Source organism: Takifugu rubripes, chromosome 11 (assembly GCF_901000725.2).
Source record: "Takifugu rubripes chromosome 11, fTakRub1.2, whole genome shotgun sequence".
Classification (NCBI taxonomy): Eukaryota; Metazoa; Chordata; class Actinopteri; order Tetraodontiformes; family Tetraodontidae; genus Takifugu; species Takifugu rubripes.
Window position 1 is genome coordinate 235,583 of NC_042295.1, and position 20,930 is coordinate 256,512.

The following is a 20,930-nucleotide window of genomic DNA, read 5'->3' on the forward strand; positions in this document are numbered from 1 at the left end:
AAGTGCCATAGACTGCATCTGTAAAGTGCCACAGACAGAAGTGCCATAGACTGTGTCTGTAGAGGTGCCACAGACAGAAGTGCCACAGACTGCGTCTGTAGAGGTGCCACAGACAGAAGTGCCACAGACTGCGTCTGTAGAGGTGCCACAGACAGAAGTGCCATAGACTGCATCTGTAAAGTGCCACAGACAGAAGTGCCACAGACTGCGTCTGTAGGGGTGCCACAGACAGAAGTGCCACAGACTGCGTCTGTAGAGGTGCCACAGACAGAAGTGCCACAGACTGTGTCTGTAGAGGTGCCACAGACTGTGTCTGTAGAGGTGCCACAGACAGAAGTGCCACAGACTGTGTCTGTAGAGGTGCCACAGACTGTGTCTGTAGAGGTGCCACAGACAGAAGTGCCATAGACTGCATCTGTAAAGTGCCACAGACAGAAGTGCCACAGACTGCGTCTGTAGGGGTGCCACAGACTGCGTCTGTTGAGGTGCCACAGACGGTTTCATGTCATCTCTAGGAAATGTAAGGAAGGACAGACCTCAGTACAGACAGAAACATCTCGACTGGTTCCTGTCCGGCGTTGACCACATCACCATCATGATCAAAGTTCATATCTACAGAATGAGTCACTTCAGAATTTTCCTCAGGATCCAACGTTCGATGAGTCAGTCTCACCCTGATCGTAACTCAGCAAAATACAAATCATATGAAGAAGAGTCCAAAACAACAGGCGAGAGAGAGCGTGGGTGTGTGTGTGTGTGTGAGAGAGAGAGAGAGAAGAGAGAATGGGTGTGTGTGTGTGTGTGAGAGAGAGAAGAGAGAATGTGTGTGTGTGTGTGTGTGTGTGTGTGTGTGTGTGTGTGTGTGTGTGTGTGTGTGAGAGAGAGAGAGAAGAGAGAATGGGTGTGTGTGTGTGTGTGTGTGTGAGAGAGAGAGAGAAGAGAGAATGGGTGTGTGTGTGTGTGTGTGAGAGAGAGAGAAGAGAGAATGTGTGTGTGTGTGTGTGTGTGTGTGTGTGAGAGAGAGAGAAGAGAGAATGGGTGTGTGTGTGTGAGAGAGAGAGAAGAGAGAATGGGTGTGTGTGTGTGTGTGAGAGAGAGAAGAGAGAATGTGTGTGTGTGTGTGTGTGTGTGTGTGTGTGTGTGTGTGTGTGTGTGAGAGAGAGAACGAGAGAGAGAGAGAGAGAGAGAGAGAGAGAGAGAGAGAGAGAATGTGTCTGTGTGTGTGTGTATGAGAGAGAGAGAGAGAGAGAGAATTTGGTCCATACACATACATAGATACACAGGGTTGTTTGAAGGTTTAGGGTCATGGACTAGGGTTAGGATCATGGACTAGGGTTAAGGTCATGGACTAGGGTTAGGGTCATGGACTAGGGTTAGGTCATGGACTAGGGTTAGGATCATGGACTAGGGTTAAGGTCATGGACTAGGGTTAGGGTCATGGACTAGGGTTAGGATCATGGACTAGGGTTAGGATCATGGACTAGGGTTAGGTCATGGACTAGGGTTAGGATCATGGACTAGGGTTAAGGTCATGGACTAGGGTTAGGGTCATGGACTAGGGTTAGGGTCATGGACTAGGGTTAAGGTCATGGACTAGGGTTAGGGTCATGGACTAGGATTAGGGTCATGGACTAGGGTTAGGGTCATGGACTAGGGTTAGGTCATGGACTAGGGTTAGGGTCATGGACTAGGGTTAAGGTCATGGACTAGGGTTAGGGTCATGGACTAGGATTAGGGTCATGGACTAGGGTTAGGGTCATGGACTAGGGTTAGGTCATGGACTAGGGTTAGGTCATGGACTAGGGTTAAGGTCATGGACTAGGGTTAGGGTCATGGACTAGGGTTAGGGTCATGGACTAGGGTTAGGTCATGGACTAGGGTTAGGGCCATGGACTAGGGTTAAGGTCATGGACTAGGGTTAGGGTCATGGACTAGGATTAGGGTCATGGACTAGGGTTAGGGTCATGGACTAGGGTTAGGTCATGGACTAGGGTTAGGGTCATGGACTAGGGTTAGGTCATGGACTAGGGTTAGGGTCATGGACTAGGGTTAGGGTCATGGACTAGGGTTAGGGTCATGGACTAGGGTTAGGTCATGGACTAGGGTTAGGGTCATGGACTAGGGTTAGGGTCATGGACTAGGGTTAGGTCATGGACTAGGGTTAGGGTCATGGACTAGGGTTAAGGTCATGGACTAGGGTTAGGGTCATGGACTAGGGTTAGGTCATGGACTAGGGTTAGGGTCATGGACTAGGATTAGGGTCATGGACTAGGGTTAGGTCATGGACTAGGGTTAAGGTCATGGACTAGGGTTAGGGTCATGGACTAGGGTTAGGGTCATGGACTAGGGTTAGGTCATGGACTAGGGTTAGGGTCATGGACTAGGGTTAGGGTCATGGACTAGGGTTAGGTCATGGACTAGGGTTAAGGTCATGGACTAGGGTTAGGGTCATGGACTAGGGTTAGGTCATGGACTAGGGTTAGGGTCATGGACTAGGGTTAGGTCATGGACTATGTGTATGAGAGTCCTCGTGTGGACGTACCTTTGTTTTGAGGACAGAGGACACATTGGTCATTGTCCCCCCAGGCCTTCCCAAAGCCTCTGCAGCAATTTTCCTTACTTCTCAGACCACGCAGACGAGAGCTGCACTACACACACACACACACACACACACACACACACACACACACACACACACACACACACACACACACACACACACTTCATGTCTAAGGTGCAAATTCTCCCCCTTTCTAAATAGAACTTAAAAGGACCTATTGTATGTATAAGTGGGTGGGGCAGCTCAGTCTGTTGAGGTCTGGGCTGACAGACGGAAGGTTGTCGGTTCCAGCCCCAGTGCAGATAAGTATTAATAATGTCTTAGCAGATTTTTTAGCAGCATAGCTAACGCTAACCCTCTAAGGGGGACAGACATCAATGTTGGAAAAAAATACAAATAATACAAAAGTATTTCTTTGTTCTTTTTAAATAAATCAAAAACATAGGAGAGGACAACTGAGTGCATGAATATTTGAATACAAGGAGATTCGATTGTGTTTTCTAACTAGACAAAGTAAATCAAGTTAAAGTTAAAAATTAAAAGAATTCGGAGAAATTCTCAGAACTTTCTGACAGAATACTCAGTTAGTGCACCAGATGTTGCAGTTTTGAACCTCTGGAACATTTTAAGGGCCCTCTGGAGAGATCACATGTCAGTAATTTGACATTTCAGAGGCCCCTTTACAACCTGAAACTCAGAACTGGTTTTTCTTGACGGGAACCAAATCTGTCTGTTTTATTTTAATCGGTTCTTTTAAGCCACAATTCTAAATGGCACAAACTTTTGTTTATTCCAACAATCCAAACATCAACCTAAAAATGAAAAATCCTAAATTTGAACTTTTAAAAGGTTTAAACGGGTCAAGAAGTCCCTCTCAACTCACCCGTCCATTCTTCACCTCGCTGAAACAGTACTTGAACTGCTGATTGGTGTTCCTGCCCCCCCCCAAGATCTGGGGCCACCCAACCGCTGGAGCTGGAGCACCTGCTGACCCTGAGGACATGGACGACTCGAGAGCCTGCAAGGCGGGACTGGAATCTGGCACCTGCAGCGAAGCACAAATGGTTCAGTGAGAGTTACCCTAGCAAGGGTACACAGGGAGTACAGGACCAACCTTCTGGACATGGTGGATCTTGACATTGGCCTCTGGGGGGTGATGCACTGTCACCTTTACCATGGTTGGGCTCGGGGCTGCACAAAGTTAACATTGTCTTTGAGGATAAATGGCTGGCGAGGGTAGTATGTATGTTAGCATCAGATCTGAGACTGACTGACCTCCGGCACTTGTCACCTCCTGGAACTGAGAGTGCGAATACACCCAATTGGTTGCGGTGGCAGAGAGCTGCTCTGGCCCGATGATGTTGTTGCTGGAAGAGGGCGCAAGAGCCGTTGGGGTGACAGGTATCTGGCAGAACTTCCCCGTGAAGTTTGGTGGGCAGGAACAGTGATCAGGCCGCAGACAGGAGCCGCCGTTCTTACAGAGCAGAGGACACTGAACTGTGGAGACAACGCCCAGTACTACAACTGTGTCTACTTTTACTGCTTCAAATCACTTTTACTTCACATCACTGGTTTCTATGCTGGTTCTGCTGGACCTCAGTGCTGCTTTTGATCCAGTTGATCACAGCATCCTGTTACATAGACTGGAACATGTGATTGGGATTAAAGGGACAGCACTAGACTGGTTTAGATCAGATTTATCTGACAGATACCAGTTTGCTCATGTCCATGGTGTTCCCTCCTCATATAGTAGGGTTAGCCATGGAGTTCCTCAAGGTTCTGGACTCGGACCAATCCTCTTCACATTGTACATGCTTCCCTTAGGGAACATTATTCGGCAGCATGGGATAAATGTTCATTGTTATGCTGATGACACTCAGCTTTATTTATCCATGAAACCAGAAGAGACAGAGAAGTTAGTGAAGCTCCAGACCTGTCTTAAAGACATAAAGTCCTGGATGTCTTCAAATGTCCTCCTCCTTAACCCAGGAAAAACTGAGGTCATGGTGTTTGGTCCTGAACCTCTCAGGGATAGATTAGATCACAGGATCACTCTAGATGGTATCTCATTAACATCTAGTCTCTCTGTGAGGAATCTAGGAGTAACTTTTGATCAAAATCTCTCCTTCAACTCACACATTAAATTAGTCTCTAGAAGTGCCTTTTTTCACCTGAGGAACATCTCAAAGATCAGGAAGCTACTGATGTGGCAGGTTAGCATCTTAGCTATGCTGCTATAGGCCGAGGCTGCCGGGGTTCAGAAACATGATCACCTGATCACCAGGCTGCTGGCACCCTGCTGGGTCCTCCCCTCCCCTCCCCTCCTCTCCTCTCCTCTCCCCTCCCCTCCCCTCCCCTCCTCTCCTCTCCTCTCCTCTCCTCTCCTCTCCTCTCCTCTCCCCTCCTCTCCTCTCCTCTCCTCTCCTCTCCTCTCCCCCCCCATCAGCAGGAGGGTCCCCCTATATGAGCCTGGTCCTGCTCCAGGTTTCTTCCTGTTAAAGGGGAGTTTTTCCTGCCACTGTTGTTGGTTGGGGGTCAGGTCCTGGGAATCTGGAGAGGGTCTAGAGACGGATTTGATTGTAACAGACGCTTTATAAATAAAAATTGATTGATTGATTCAGTGCTTGATCAGCTACACAAAAAACTTTAACTCAAGTCTAAACTGAAACAAAATGTCTGATTGCTGGAAATTTGCTGGGAAAAAGAACAAGTATAAAAAACCACACAGACACACACATAGACACTAGGCCAACACTAACACACATCCATCATGTTTACTGCTGGGCAGAAAACACACAGCTGTTGCTAGGAGAAGGCTGGGTGGAGACTTAGGTGTGGACCTGGACCAGGCTCCAAACGGTCTAGCTTCGTTATGAGCAACATGAAGGAACCATGAAGGTTTGATCAGAAGTCACGGAGATGAGAAGAATTGATCATCTGATTTTATGAACCAGTAAACAAACCCAGTCTCACCATCAGAGCACGCTGATAGCTACTGGAGGTTCTTCAGAGATGTTGTTCCACTTGGAAACTCTGAGGAGTTTCCTTATCATGATCAACAAAATGTTGTTATTCTTTGGTCATTATTGATTGATTGATTTAATTGAATCTATGATCACAGTTTAAAGCATCAACATCTCTACATCATCTGCTTAATCCAACAAAATCTTCAAATATTTATTCTACGTTTGGAATCAAGTTAAACTCTGTGTGAGTGTACTGTTTATATCACCCCCCCCCACACACACACACACACACACACACACCCCCACACACACACACCCACACACACACACACCCCCACCCCCACCCCACACACCCCCCCCCCCCCCCCCCCCCACCCCCCCCCCCCCCCACCCCCCACACACACACACACACATTAAAGCTGGATATCTAGCTATTTCACTAACAAGTGGGTGCCGTACATCTATACACCAACCATCCTCCCAGCCTGCAGGAGGCCAAGGTTGATCAATCTTACACTTAGTTCTTGGGCTATATCCCTAAAATACAACGTTTTTCTGTGTTTACAGCTTCTCTTGTAATTGTGTAATTGTGTAATTGATTCCTTTAGAGCAGGGGTCCCCACGCTTTTTTCCTGTGAGGGCCACATAACCTTTCCCTTCTCTGATAAGGGGCCGGGCGCAGTTTGTAACAGAAAAAGTGGGAGGATTGCAGGGGTGCCTAAACGTAAAAAAATATTGTTTTCAAGAAAGCACAATCAAATAACCCTTTCTGGATTCTTCACAGAGCAAAAGTCAGGAAATAAACAATAACACTATTAATGAAATAAATAATAACCAAACAACCCTCTCTGGTTTCTTCACATAGGAAAAGTCCATGGAACATAAACTTTCTGTTGTGCTGTGCACAATCTTAACAGGTCCAAGTTCAGCTTAGTTGTCAGAGCAGAATCTCTTACTTAAATGACTCATATGAGCAGTCTCTAAAGTCCAACTTTATTATCAAATACAAATACACATATATGAAAAAAAAAATCAAAATGCTTTCTGGTATTGTTCAGGGGGCCAGACCACATGTGGAGGCGGGCCGTATCCGGCCCACGGGCCGTAGTTTGGGGACCACTGCTTTAGAGGGTGTGGTTTACCCAGTTTTCTGCTTATGCTAGCTGCTGCCTCACCTGCAGCTAATCAGTGTGATTGGGAATCAGCCAATCAGCGTCACATCGTTTCATCATTGCCGTTGGTAACCGAGTGTTCACGTACTCTGCAACTGCGCTGTACTTAACTTACTTTCCTGTTTTCTCTCTCCAGAGGTCTCAACAATCAGGACACGATTGCTCTTTTGTAAATTAAATCTTTTCTCCTCTGGATTTTGTCTCCTGTCTGCATTTTGGGGTCCCACCTTTGAGTCGATGTGCTAAATATTTGGCCATACCTGGACTTTGCTCTGCCTAAACATATGGTAAAATGTAGCACGTGTACAGATAGCATAGTTCAGCTCACTGTCTGCATTCTCTCCTGAAACAACTCACAACCCAGATATTAAGGGGTTTAGTGATTCCATGATATCCACAACCATTTTATTTAATTGAACTACCCCAAAATAGTTTCTATGCACTTTCCAGGGCTTGCACCTCTCTTGTCAACAGGTAATAGTTTGCTTTATTAACTGTATTCAGGGGATGATCTTAATTCTCTGTGCACAACAGAAGACTGGACGAGTGCTTCCCCTGCGGTCCAGGAGGACGGTCAAGCTTTTTGGACAGTTTCTGCCTGCTTTGGGGTCCAGGAGAAAACAGAGACCTGACAAGTCACTGCAGAGGTGCAGAAAATGGGGATGTGCCAGATGATTCCAACCCTCTTCAGAGGAGTCGGGGAGTTCTCTGTCTGTTGTCTGCCAGGTATTAATCAGCTATTGATTGTATTAAACTCTGATAATCCTGCGCTCCAACATCAACTGGCCATGTGCCACTCTCCCTTCAGCCCGCCGGATCAAACTCATGCTTTCATCCAGTGTGTTGCCAGGTTACCGACTCAGAGTTAAGGGTTAACCCTAACCCTAACCCTAACCCTAAGCCTAACCCTCAGGTGGCTTCATGAAGCTAAAACACACTTTCCCATCTCTGGGTTGACAAATTCAGGGTTTTCACTAAACCTGCTTTCTGAAACGTTCCTGTAAGTTTAGTCCAGGAACCAAAGCCAAATCCAACCGTGAACAGGTGAACGTGCGCATGAGACCAGCCAACGTTTGTTCCAAATGAAGTTTCTTCCAGTCAGGAGAAACTTTGAAGCTCCAGAAGCATGAATGAGGGTGGGGGGGTGACCTTTAAACCATGTGATGTCATCACCCCCAAGTGCTGTTGCAGACTGTGTGTGTGTGTGTGTGTGTGTGTGTGAAAATAAAAATGAAAGCCACATGTTGGTGTCGTGCCTTCCACCCTGTTGGTTCCTCTTTGTCTCAACCATTTCACCACAACAACAGATAAACAAACAATACGTGTGTGTGTGTGTTTCGATGATGTCACTGTTTGCTGGCTCAGCTTCAGGCCTGGGAGATGACCATCATAAAGATGCTGCCTCAAACATGGACTTCAGACAGAAGAGCAGATGTTTGAGCAGAAAATTAAAGGAAGGTTTTTTTGAGAGTTTTAGCTGAGAGCTGCTCAGATCAAAGCTCAAACGGAGAGCTGCTCAGATCAAAGCTCAAACTGAGAGCTGCTCAGATCAAAGCTCAAACTGAGAGCTGCTCAGATCAAAGCTCAAACTCGTCACAGATCCCGGAGGTGTGACCGTGTCAGCGTTGGAGACAGCGTCTACTCCAGAGGCTCCATTTGTGCTGCTCTCTTCCACACTTACATACTCTGAAGCCTGAGCGCCGGGCGCCGTCCGGCCTGCCGGCTCCTCCCTCGCCGCTGTAGAGCGTGGTCACGTTGCCTTGCTTGCAGTAGTTGACACATTGCCTCTGGAAGCAGTGCACCGTGCAGGTCGTTGGAGTGAACGTCAACTTGATCCTCTCAGCTCCTCCCGTCTGTCCATCAACTGACAGAAGACACATGAGGAGGATGGAGAGGGATGAGCACGCCATGTCGTCCCCACGGTTCCTCACACTTCCTCGTGATCCTTAGAGCTCCCCTGAGCGGTTCACATCTGACTACTGACTCCTGGAGCTACCCCCTCTGACTCCCTCTCCCTGACTCGCCCTCTCCCTCTCTCTCCCTCTCTAGTGTTTGGGCTCTTTTCTCCCTCCTTTTTTCTATGACGCTCATTTTGACTGCATTACAGAGAGGGGGGGGGAGGGAGAGAGAGGGAGGGGGAGAGAGAGAGGGAAGAGAGAGAGGGGGGAGCGAGGGAGGGGGAGAGAGAGAGGGGGGAGCGAGGGAGGGGGAGAGAGAGAGGGGGGGAGCGAGTGAGGGAGGGGGAGAGAGAGGGGGGGTAGAGACAGGGGGGAGAGAGAGGGAGGGGGAGAGAGAGAGGGAAGAGAGAGAGGGGGGAGCGAGGGAGGGGGGAGAGAGAGAGGGGGGGAGTGAGTGAGGGAGGGGGAGAGAGAGAGGGAAGAGAGAGAGGGGGGGAGCGAGGGAGGGGGAGAGAGAGAGGGGGGAGTGAGTGAGGGAGGGGGAGAGAGGGGGGTAGAGACAGGGGGGGAGAGAGAGGGAGGGGGAGAGAGAGAGGGAAGAGAGAGAGGGGGGGAGCGAGAGAGGGAGGGGAGCGAGGGAGGGGGAGAGAGAGAGATAGAGAGAGATAATTAAAAGCAGTAAGCAGCTCCAGACTAAATGTTTAGCAGATCTGTTCTCTCGTTCGTCAGATTTTAGATTCATCTTTTTATCAGCAGTTCTCTTGCTTTTTAAGAAATAGCACATTTTTAAACCCTAACAACCCCCCCCCCCCACACACACACACACACACAAACACACAAACACACACACACACACACACACTCACACACACATGGGTGTGTTCTGGTGGAAAAAAGGCTGTTTTTTTTTCTACTGCTGTTTTGGTATGATCTCATGTCCTGCGCACACACACACACACCCACCCCCACCACACACACACACACACACACCCACCACACACACACACCCACCCCCACCACACACACACACACACACACACCCCCACCACACACACACACACACACACCCCCACCACAAACACATTACATCATCACCATGACACACTCCACCTGTCATCAGAATCCCATTAATCTGGATTTAGATGTAAATCTGGTGTCCTTCACTCCAGCCTCTGAAACTGTTGCACCAGTTGAACTCTGACCTTTGGGCTCGGCACTGGGAATGTTTGATCACTCTTTCCATCTCCGTCACATTCCTGTGTTCTCTGGTCCCAGCTGGACAATAACAGGAACTGTTTCCTGTTCTAATCACAACACTCGGGCCAGACTACCATTCACTTCTCTGAAAACAAGCCTGTTCCATGAACATCGTAGCGTTCCCTCTGCTCCCAGGGTTAGCATTGTGGCTCCAGAGGGTTAGGGTTAGCATTATGGCTCCAGCGGGTTAGGGTTAGCATTGTGGCTCCAGAGGGTTAGCATTGTGGCTCCAGAGGGTTAGGGTTAGCATTATGGCTCCAGAGGGTTAGCATTGTGGCTCCAGAGGGTAAGCATTATGGCTCCAGAGGGTTAGGGTTAGCATTATGGCTCCAGAGGGTTAGGGTTAGCATTGTGGCTCCAGAGGGTTAGCATTGTGGCTCCAGAGGGTTAGGGTTAGCATTATGGCTCCAGAGGGTTAGGGTTAGCATTATGGCTCCAGAGGGTTGGCATTATGGCTCCAGAGGGTTAGGGTTAGCATTATGGCTCCAGAGGGTTAGCATTATGGCCCCAGAGGGTTGGCATTATGGCTCCAGAGGGTTAGGGTTAGCATTATGGCTCCAGAGGGTTAGCATTATGGCTCCAGAAAGTTAGGGTTAGCATTATGGCTCCAGAAAGTTAGGGTTAGCATTATGGCTCCAGAGGGTTAGCATTGTGGCTCCAGAGGGTAAGCATTATGGCTCCAGAGGGTTAGGGTTAGCATTATGGCTCCAGCGGGTTAGGGTTAGCATTATGGCTCCAGAGGGTTGGCATTATGGCTCCAGAGGGTTAGGGTTAGCATTATGGCTCCAGAGGGTTAGTATTATGGCTCCAGAGGGTTAGCATTGTGGCCCCAGAGGGTTAGCATTGTGGCTCCAGAGGGTTAGCATTATGGCTCCAGAAAGTTAGGGTTAGCATTATGGCTCCAGAAAGTTAGGGTTAGCATTATGGCTCCAGAGGGTTAGCATTGTGGCTCCAGAGGGTAAGCATTATGGCTCCAGAGGGTTAGGGTTAGCATTATGGCTCCAGAGGGTTAGGGTTAGCATTATGGCTCCAGAGGGTTAGCATTGTGGCTCCAGAGGGTTAGGGTTAGCATTATGGCTCCAGAGGGTTAGCATTATGGCTCCAGAGGGTTAGCATTGTGGCCCCAGAGGTTAGGGTTAGGGTTAGCATTGTGGCTCCAGAGGTTAGGGTTAGCATTGTGGCCCCAGAGGTTAGGGTTAGCATTGTGGCCCCAGAGGTTAGGGTTAAGGTTAGCATTGTGGCTCCAGAGGTTAGGGTTAGCATTGTGGCCCCAGAGGTTAGGGTTAAGGTTAGCATTGTGGCTCCAGAGGTTAGGGTTAGCATTGTGGCCCCAGAGGTTAGGGTTAGCATTGTGTGTGATGTCATATATGGCTGTCAGGTTCATTATTCTGCCATTCAGTCTGATTTATAAGGTTGTGATGGAGTTCGGGGCTTTAATCATAAAGCAACCTACTATGGGATGGAAGCTTGTATTACAACTGCGTTTACACAGTAATTACTAGGGGTTTAAGTCAATTTTGGGGGAACTGACCTGCTTGTTAGTTAATAGTTAACACATATTACTCGTTTGACAACAGAAGAGTCGAAGAGTGTGAGAACCATTATGACAACACGGTATTGCTACGATCATTTGTTAAGCTTTTATTTAAAGTAAATGCTAGCTAATGAACAAACACAGCCTTCATAGCTTGGAAAATATGTCCAAAAATCAAAATACAGCTATAAAATGAAGCATCGGAAAAACCAAAGAACACATTCTAGAAAGCTTCAGGATCTTTTTACTCAGAAAGTCAGAAAAGCGAGGTGAGGTTTGGTTCTAATCAGAGGAGGTTTGTCGACATCTGGATCAGATGAAAGGAATTCCTGCTCAATCTGACTGTCAGGAGGAATTCAACCGTCACATTTATCAAATATGGTTTTGGATGATTTTCTCATCAACAGCTGTGGAAACTGCAGCAACAGCAGAGCCGGATTATTGCTAACAGACAAATCCAAAAGGCAGGATGAGGATTTTTGTCAGGGTGGAGTGAACAACATCTCCCCCTCCTGCACTTGGCCTGAGGGATGCAGGAACATCAGCTTTCAGGCTCTCTAGGCCAGCGGTCCCCAACCAGCGGTCCACGGACCAGTACCGGTCCACGACCCGGTGGTTGGGGACCACTGCTCTAGGCAACCTTCTACATTAATGTGCGTGTGGACGGACCTGCGGGGGAGGGCAAATGGACGCCGTACTCGCCCTTCCTCCTCGTGCTTCTTGGTATCAATGATGATGATGATGCCACAGACAGTTTCTTCCTCTCCTTCTCGATGTGATTCATCAGCGCAGTGGCCATCTTGGCTCCTCTTCCTCCCCTTACCAGCGTCTTCCTCATCAGCAGGGCCTGGGCCTCCCTCAGGCTGCCACAAGCAAAACACAGGCTTTAACATTTTGGGATGCGAGTTATTATGCTATGCTAAGCTAACAGGTAGCATGGGTAGAAATGACGTGTCTTTAATGCCACACAAAGTGAGGCCAAATCAGGGTTTCATTCTGAGACTATAGTTCAGGACGTTTGCACAGGTTCATTGAATGATTTGGGTTCTTTTCAGACAGCTGGAAAACAACATCTGGATTCTCAACTCAAACCCGTCAAGGCATCATGAAGACGCACCCTAACCCTAACCCCTAACTAACCATAGCCCTAACTAACCCTAACCATTCTAACCCCAACCCCTAACTAACCATAGCCCTAACTAACCCTAACCCATTCTAACCCCAACCCCTAACTAACCATAGCCCTAACTAAGCCTAACCCATTCTAACCCCAACCCTAACTAACCATAGCCCTAACTAAGCCTAACCCATTCTAACCCCAAACCAACCCTAACTAACCCTAACCCATTCTAACCCCAACCAACCCTAACTAACCCTAACCCATTCTAACCCCAACCAACCCTAAACCCTAACTAACCCTAACTAACCCTAACCAATCCTAACCCTAACCCCAACCTCCAGGCTTGGGACCTCTGAGAGGAACCAGCCTTCATTACAGTATTCCAGGTGCTGTGTAACCACTTGCAGAGCTCCCCCTGCTGGCCAAACGCAGCACTGCTCCTTTTAACAGGACCCAGTTTGGGTGGGTGTTTGTTGCTGGAGCCCACAGGTAGACGGGCTGCAGCACCATGTCTCACCTCAGAGGACGGTTTTTCCTGTCTGCCGTCACTGGATGAGAGCCAGACCTGGACTTTGATGTGGCCCTGCTGTCTGAGTCCATGTTCTGGACTGTGGAGACCTGGACAGAGGTGTGGTTTGGACCCAGCCTTGTCTTGTATTCTTCATGATCAGGATTCTGACTGGTCTTTAAATGAGGTCTTTGAGACCTTGGAGCTTCCTGCTGGATCTCCTCAGAGCTTCCTGTCCATGTCAGGTGGTGGAACTCAGGAGTGGTGTGATTGGCCATCTGGCTCAGCTCTTCTGAAGAGGACGGGTCCCTTTCAGGTCTGAACTCGGACTGTGGCTCCTCTTCTGGACTCAGGACCGTGGTTCTGCTCGGTCTTGCTGTTGCCATGCTTCTATGGTTATGAATGGGTCTGGTTGAGGTTAGTGGTCCTGGTTCTGAAGGACTGAAAGACGGTACGAGGAAACACTTGGAAAAGTGCTGACAGGAAGTGTTGCTACGGCAACGTTGAGGACATCTGACTGTAGAAATGGGAGAAGTGTATATAAGAGAGAGATTTGATTTTTCAAAAACTCAATTTAATTTATGTCAATTTTAGAAGAACAAAACCATGATCCAAACAAAAAGAACACAATATTCAGTTGAGGCCTCCTCCTCCTCCTCCTCCTTCCAGGTGGACCAAGCCAAGTCCTCCTTCCTCCCTCGGCAGAAAAAGGACACTCTGGTATCCAGTGCAGACGGTCCCAGAAGAAATCCACCATGACCGCCTGTATCCTGGTCAGCAGGTTTGGGGGGTCCACCCATGCCAGGCGGGGCCACAGCATGGGTGACACCAGAGGACACCAGTCCTCAAGCACTTGTCCATCCTCGACTCTCATCCTCCTCTGGCCGTTCCTACGCTCCAGGCCCAAGAAAAAGTGAGAGGGGGGCATGTGCATGTCCCGTGACCTGTGCGTGTCCCGTGACCTGTGCGTGTCCCGTGACCTGTGCGTGACCCGTGACCTGTGCATGTCCCGTGACCTGTGCGTGACCCGTGACCTGTGCGTGTCTGCGTGTCCCGTGACCTGTGCGTGTCCCGTGACCTGTGCGTGACCCGTGACCTGTGCATGTCCCGTGACCTGTGCATGTCCCGTGACCTGTGTGTGACCCGTGACCTGTGCATGACCCGTGACCTGTGCGTGTCTGCGTGTCCCGTGACCTGTGCGTGACCCGTGACCTGTGCGTGTCTGCGTGTCCCGTGACCTGTGCGTGACCCGTGACCTGTGCGTGTCTGCGTGTCCCGTGACCTGTGCGTGACCCGTGACCTGTGCATGTCCCGTGACCTGTGCGTGACCCGTGACCTGTGCGTGACCCGTGACCTGTGCATGTCCCGTGACCTGTGTGTGACCCGTGACCTGTGCGTGTCTGCGTGTCCCGTGAGCTGTGTGTGACCCGTGACCTGTGCATGTCTGCGTGTCCCGTGACCTGTGCGTGACCCGTGACCTGTGCGTGTCTGCGTGTCCCGTGACCTGTGCGTGACCCGTGACCTGTGCGTGACCCGTGACCTGTGCGTGTCTGCGTGACCCGTGACCTGTGCATGTCTGCGTGACCTGTGCGTGTCTGCATGTCCCGTGACCTGTGTGTGACCCGTGACCTGTGCATGTCCCGTGACCTGTGCGTGACCCGTGACCTGTGCGTGTCTGCATGTCCCGTGACCTGTGTGTGACCCGTGACCTGTGCGTGTCTGCGTGACCTGTGCCTGACCCGTGTCCTGTGTGTGACCCGTGACCTGTGCGTGTCTGCGTGTCCCGTGACCTGTGCGTGTCTGCGTGACCTGTGTCCTGTGTGTGACCCGTGACCTGTGCCTGACCCGTGTCCTGTGTGTGACCCGTGTCCTGTGCGTGTCTGCGTGACCCGTGACCTGTGCGTGACCCGTGTCCTGTGTGTGACCCGTGACCTGTGCGTGTCTGCGTGACCTGTGCGTGACCCGTGTCCTGTGTGTGACCCGTGACCTGTGCCTGACCCGTGTCCTGTGTGTGACCCGTGACCTGTGCGTGTCTGCGTGACCCGTGACCTGTGCGTGTCTGCGTGACCCGTGACCTGTGCGTGACCCGTGTCCTGTGTGTGACCCGTGACCTGTGCCTGACCCGTGTCCTGTGTGTGACCCGTGACCTGTGCGTGTCCCATGTCCTGTGTGTGACCCGTGTCCTGTGCGTGACGGGTGGTCCCCAGAATCGCTGCTCATCCTGGACGCGGACTTCACGCTTCCGTGACCCACAGTCCCCCCCCAGCCGGGGCGCACTCCTCCACGGACACACCGGCCGGTGGAGAGTTTAACGGCGTGTCTGCGGGTGAGTATCGGAGACTCCCGGTGCCGCCGCCATGACCGGCATGGCGACCGTGGCCGCCAAACAATCCCAACAAAGACAGCGAACAAACAATCAAAACTACAGAAAAGTGCTCCCCAATGGGATTAAACACCCCCCAGTGTGATAATTAAGATTAGGGGATAGAAAATGTTTGGAAAAACACTATATATCACTCACTCCACCATGGTCTGAGAGGGGGGGGGGGGGGGGGGGAAGAGAGAGGGAGAGGGAGGGGGAGAGAGGGAGAGAGAGGGGGGGAGAGAGGGAGGGAGAGAGGGGGGAGGAGGGAGAGAGAGCAGAGAGGGGGAGAGGGGAGGGAGAGAGGGAGGGAGAGAGGGGGAGAGAGAGGGAGGGAGAGAGGGCAGAGAGGGGGAGGGGGTGGGAGGGGGAGGGGGGGAGAGAGAGGGAGAGCAGAGAGGGGGGAGAGAGGGAGAGAGGAGAGGGAGAGCAGAGAGGGGGGAGAGAGGGAGAGAGGAGAGGGAGAGCAGAGAGGGGGGAGAGAGCAGAGAGAGGGGGGAGCTTGTAATGCTAATCACACGAGGCTAATCTGAAGTTTGCTGTTGTGCAGGTCAGAGGTCAGAGGTCAGCGTGTGGGTCACACAGGTGTTAGCAGTAGCTGCACTCACCTTTGGGGCAGCGTCTGGTCATGTGACAGCAGAAAAGGCCACAGACGGGACTGCAACAGAGGGGGGGGGATTTATGGAGAGATGTTTGCAGTTCAATCAGAGACTTTAAAGGGTTTATAGAAGCCACCGGAGCATCTTTCAGGGCTGTTTTCTTAAACATTCCAGCTTACAATGCCACTGATTCCAAATATACTCTTAAACTCTTAAATATTTTAAGCATTATTTTAAGCATGTGTCACTCTGAATATTAAAGGCTTAAAATAATAAAGAAGCCTTTTTGTTGATCACCTGTAGACAACATTCAGGACAGCTCAAGGTCCAATCAAGACAAACCAGAACCATTTAAGAACACACTAACGGGCTGGAAGTAAACGACTTTAATCTCGTTAAATAACATTTACAGCCGTCATATTCTAGACGGAAACATCCTCATTGTCGATCAGTGAGCTCAAAACTTAAAAACAAAACTGACAAATGTCCATTTTGTTCTTTGAGTTGGATTTTTGAAACCAAATCATTTAAATGTGGGTTTTACGTTGTTGTGGAATCCTCAGCTAGCATCACAAACAAACAAACAGGAGCCTCGTGTCGTCGATGCCGGCGAAGAATCTGACCACAATCGGACCAATCAGATCAGAGGGAAGCCTCATCAACATCTGGAGGATTCCACATGTTGGGTCACCTCTGCTGACCCCGGGTCAGCTGTGCCAGAACGCCGCTGCGTCTAAAATGCTAACCTGATTCTGCTCCCTGCTCAGGGAACAGAACACATGACCTACTGAGCGTAGCCATAGCATCACAGCAGAAATCATTACTGATTAGCTTCACCTGTCGCTCCTCCTGTGCTCGCCAGAGAATAAAGAATGATACATATTCCTGGGGAGGGAGACGTGAATGTACGTTGCTCCTCACAATGCATTATGGGAGATATTCATTTACCATACAGGGAACATTCAGAGACTGATCAGCTGCACACAAAGGGGTGTGTGTGTGTGTGTGTTTCCTCAACAACTTGTTTAAGAGAACTCAATTAGCAGGTCAACTTCAGGTCAAACATTAAACTGACCTCACACAGGTGTATCAAGTAGAGAGAGAGAGCGAGAAAACACAGGCTGTGTGTGTGTGTGTGTGTGTGTGTGTGTGAGAGAGTAATGTTTAAATCCTCAGTGTTCACACAGCCCCCCCCCCCCCCCCCCCACACACACACACACACATACACATTCTTGTTTATTCAGTGTGACTGAAACAACCCTCCCACTTACATTCCTTTAGTACAATTAGCGAGATTAGCCACAAAGCTAATGACATATTAGCATGGGGCACAGCCTGACCGCAATATCTAAAAAAAGAAAGAAAAAAAAAAAGCTCGTGACAATTAGCTCCTTTGCTTCGTTTACCTGTTAGCATCAAAGCCTGTAATATCGGAGGTAGATATCGCCCCCTCTGGTGTGACGCGGTATTGCAAGGCATGAGTATCTCCAGCTCGCAGTGATGTCAGAAATCCAATCAAAATACAATAAAATAATTACAAAAATGGGATTTTAAGACATCAGTCAGCAGCAGAAACCCGTTAATAGTGCTAACGGGCTAATTTGGCAGCGTCTGGGATTTCCATTTTTTACTAGGCTAATTGTATTCATGGCATGTTTGGACACGCTAATATTTATCTGGGTCCAATATCTGGATTCGGCTGCGGTGAAGACCTTCAGATTGAAATGTGAAGGACTCTGCTGGTTCGTCTGTGCTGCTCACCCGTCCACAGTGGCCCTCCTCTCGCCGATCTGCCCCCCGGGTCCCCGCGGTTCCGCTGCGGGCTTTGGGGCTCTCTCCGCGGGGACAGGACGCTGCTCAGCAGCGCCGTGGACACTCAACATCCAGCTGGTCCAAACGCACCACACACGCAAGCGCATGACGCCAATGCTGCAAGTTTCACGCAACTTTCTCCAAATAACTTCGGTTTAATGTTCCATCGCCGTGGTCACGTGGTCCCCTCGCGCCCCATTGGCTGAACATAAAGGCGCTTTACCCAATCAGAGTCCACAGCAGTGCGAGTTTTTAAATGTGAATCTATACCAACGCTAAATAAGTTACTAATTATCAAACATCTGTTGTAGTTTAGCTTTAGTTAAAACGAATTTATGAGCACTATTAAACTACAGTATTGGACATTTTTAAACTATTGTGACGCCACCAACATCTCTGGCATCTACTGACGTCACCGGGTCTTCTGCAGCTGCCGGAAATGACGTCATCGTGGCAGCTAACTTGGTCGTAACTGGTGCAGATCGTGGGGGTCTTTACTCTTCAGATTGAAACCAAATCTTTCAGTTATCAAAACATTTGGATTCGTTTCAGAAGATCGATTAAATGTGTGAACTTGCCTCTGTGTTAGCCTCAGCTAGCTCGTCCACCCGAACACTCGGCTCTACTCCGAAGCTAGCATTGTAGCTAGCTAGCATTGGAGCAGGATGGATCTTTTTGGTGACTTGCCGGAACCCACACAGTCCCCTAGTAAGTTTAACTGCGAATGCATTTGATTATTTCAGCAAAAACAACTCAAGTATTTTGTGTTGACGTCAGAAAATGAGAACCTCAGCTACGGGAACCATTTCAATAATTCCAGGAACTGGAGAGCTGTCAGGAGGTCCGTCCATACCTCCAACAGAATGGCTCCTGAATGCACCTTACACGTTCTCACCAAATTTGGGTTTAATTCTTGTGTTTCTGTCAGCTCCTGTTTCCACAACGTCACTCCAGATCACCAAAGAGAAAGAAAGTGAAACGAAAACACTGAAACGAAAACGGGATGCTGAGGAGGAGGAGGAGGAGGAGGAGCGCAGCCAGACCAAAGTTTGTAAAGAAGGTTTTCAGCTCTTCCACCATCATGTTTGCTCCTCCTTCATTGGCGAGTACATCAGCCAGTGTGGCGTGCAGCGTTGACCGGCGTTGTGTTTCAGGGCTCCCCGTGCTGAAGGGCTACGTGGCAGCGCGGCGTGGCGAGCGCGATGAGATGCAGGATGCTCACGTGCTGCTGCCTGACATGGGCGCTTGTCTGGCTGCTCTCCCGCACAATGTGTAAGAGCCGAATGGCTGACGGACGGACGGACGTCCAGCCAGAGCTGGTGAGCACGCTCCTGACCTTTCCTGTCCTCTACAGGTGTCGCGTTTCGTACTTTGCAGTATTTGATGGTCACGGTGGCGCTCGAGCTTCTCAGTTTGCAGCAGAGAATCTTCATCAAATCCTGGCCAAAAAGTTTCCCGTCCGTAAGTTCTAAAAGGTCCAAACACACAACGATCCAAGTTCATTTTTCATATGAAGAAAAGAATGATTTTCATGCACAAAAGGGCTTTTCTATATGTAGCATTAAAAGTGCTGTTAGCGCGCTGCGATGAGAGGTTAGGGTGAGGACCTTCAGTCCTCCAGACCGGAGGTAACGTCTCACCATTAACCTGGAGAGTCAAGCACAGAGGTGTATATTCCTTCCTGAAGTGTGTTGATATTCAGAAGGTTGCTTCTCCATCACTTTAGGAGAAACAGAGAATGTGGACGGCCTGATCCGGAAATGTCTGCTCGACACGTTTCGTCAGACGGATGAAGACTTCCTGAAGAAAGCCTCCAGCCAGTAAGAGCTGATGCGGCGCCCTAATAAACCCTGCCCACAGGTGGAGGTGGCATCAGCATGAAACATCTCAGGGTTTCTGTTTGTGTCAGTGAGATGATGGTTCAGCCCAGCGCGCAGGCACCAACCAGCTGAACATCCTGTGGTGACGATGCCGCCCTGCAGCTTTTCTCTCTCATCCTCGCTGTCTCTGTCCCGGAAACAGGAAGCCAGCCTGGAAGGACGGCTCCACGGTGACGTGCTTGCTGGCGGTGGATGACGTCGTGTACGTGGCCAACCTCGGGGACAGCCGGGTAGGCTGGGTCGGACCTTGTGCTGCGCTCGTGGTCGACAGTAGTTCCAATGCGCACGTGTTCTCCTGCAGGCTGTGCTCTGTCGGATGGAGTCATCGGGAGCAGGAGGTGGTCAGAAGCCGGTGACTCTGGCGCTCAGTAAAGAACACAACCCGACCATCTACGAGGAGAGGATGAGGATCCAGAAGGCGGGAGGAACCGTCAGGTACAGCACCCTGACCCTGACCTCCTGCCCCGTCTTGCATCTGCTGACGCTTCCTCGCTCTTCCAGGGACGGGAGGGTGCTGGGTGTGCTGGAGGTGTCCCGGTCCATCGGGGACGGCCAGTACAAACGCTGCGGCGTCATCTCCACCCCCGACCTGAGGAGGTGCCGGCTCACAGCCAACGACAGGTGAGGCTCTCAGGTCGCCGTGGGAACAGACTAATGACTGACGGGGCTCTGCTGTCGGCAGGTTCATCATTCTGGCCTGTCACGGCTTGTTTAAAGTCTTCTCTGCTGATGAAGCCGTGAAGTTCGTCCTCAGTGTCCTGCAGGTCCTCCTCTTGTCCAGATAAGAATCCAGTGTTGAGAACGTCGTCATGTGACCAGAGTCCCATTACTAAGACATCGTCACCGCGTCGGCTGACGTGACATTTGTTGATCCGCAGGAGGCCACTGTCGTGCAGCGGACTGGGCTGGTGGAGGCGGAGCTTACAGAGGAGGAGCTCAGGTATGAAGCCGCCTGCCAACAGCTGGCCAGCGAGGCGGTGAGGCGGGGCTGCGCCGACAACGTCACTGTCATCCTGGTTTCCCTGGGCTACTGACCACACCCCCATTTCTAGTTCAATAAAACCGTTTGTTTCTTTTTTTGTGACCGATGATCTTCCTTCAGTGTTCACATCCGTCTTCTCCCAGACTTTCCTTATTTCCATGTCACTCAGTATGAACACGTTCATGTGTCATCCTCTTCCATATTTATCCTTATTAAGCTTCACCAACACTACAGTAGCTTCTAAGAAGGTCACCTGGACCAGGGGAATCTGGGCTTCAGA

The 20,930-nt window shown here is 50.1% G+C and overlaps 2 protein-coding genes across 10 annotated transcripts in view; one reads left to right on the forward strand and one right to left on the reverse strand.

Moving 5' to 3' along the window:
- The window catches only part of LOC105418310 (latent-transforming growth factor beta-binding protein 2-like), a 21,018-nt gene extending 2,784 nt beyond the window's left edge, over nucleotides 1-18,234 (reverse strand). Inside the window, exons 1-9 of one of the 4 annotated variants that reach the window (XM_029843468.1) lie at nucleotides 17,738-18,234; nucleotides 15,986-16,035; nucleotides 13,025-13,532; nucleotides 12,057-12,250; nucleotides 8,380-8,562; nucleotides 3,836-4,057; nucleotides 3,675-3,751; nucleotides 3,444-3,605; nucleotides 2,543-2,648 (exon numbers count right to left, since the gene is read on the reverse strand). In XM_029843468.1, coding sequence (XP_029699328.1) covers nucleotides 2,543-2,648; nucleotides 3,444-3,605; nucleotides 3,675-3,751; nucleotides 3,836-4,057; nucleotides 8,380-8,562; nucleotides 12,057-12,250; nucleotides 13,025-13,532; nucleotides 15,986-16,035; nucleotides 17,738-17,895 — 1,660 coding nt within the window. In that variant the 5' untranslated portion in view covers nucleotides 17,896-18,234. Of the gene's footprint in view, nucleotides 1-2,542; nucleotides 2,649-3,443; nucleotides 3,606-3,674; nucleotides 3,752-3,835; nucleotides 4,058-8,379; nucleotides 8,563-12,056; nucleotides 12,251-13,024; nucleotides 13,533-15,985; nucleotides 16,036-17,382 lie in introns of all 4 variants that reach the window. The other 3 variants (XM_029843470.1, XM_029843469.1, XM_029843471.1) reach the window with 3 other exon arrangements.
- Nucleotides 18,235-18,237: 3 nt separating this feature from the next.
- ilkap (integrin-linked kinase-associated serine/threonine phosphatase) lies at nucleotides 18,238-20,752 on the forward strand. 6 transcript variants are annotated; one of them, XM_029843474.1, is made up of 11 exons: nucleotides 18,238-18,496; nucleotides 18,566-18,629; nucleotides 18,717-18,848; nucleotides 18,943-19,060; nucleotides 19,143-19,249; nucleotides 19,515-19,608; nucleotides 19,811-19,898; nucleotides 19,970-20,103; nucleotides 20,170-20,289; nucleotides 20,351-20,432; nucleotides 20,547-20,752. In XM_029843474.1, the coding sequence occupies exons 2-11, from the start codon at nucleotides 18,569-18,571 to the stop codon at nucleotides 20,700-20,702; spliced, it is 1,092 nt and encodes a 363-aa protein (XP_029699334.1). In that variant the 5' UTR covers nucleotides 18,238-18,496; nucleotides 18,566-18,568; the 3' UTR covers nucleotides 20,703-20,752. The 6 variants fall into 6 exon arrangements, with proteins under 6 accessions (XP_029699334.1, XP_029699335.1, XP_029699336.1 ...); XM_029843475.1 differs by having other exon boundaries at nucleotides 18,717-18,839; XM_029843476.1 differs by lacking the exon at nucleotides 18,566-18,629 and having other exon boundaries at nucleotides 18,240-18,496.
- Nucleotides 20,753-20,930: the final 178 nt, after the last annotated feature.

Bases quoted from the DNA above. Each gene is read 5' to 3' on its own strand.
- ilkap (XM_029843474.1), top strand. From the start codon at position 18,569: ATGAGAACCTCAGCTACGGGAACCATTTCAATAATTCCAGGAACTGGA. The intron at 19,250-19,514 runs GTAAGTTCTAAA...CCATCACTTTAG, and splicing joins GGCCAAAAAGTTTCCCGTCC to GAGAAACAGAGAATGTGGAC. The intron at 19,609-19,810 runs GTAAGAGCTGAT...TCCCGGAAACAG, and splicing joins CTGAAGAAAGCCTCCAGCCA to GAAGCCAGCCTGGAAGGACG.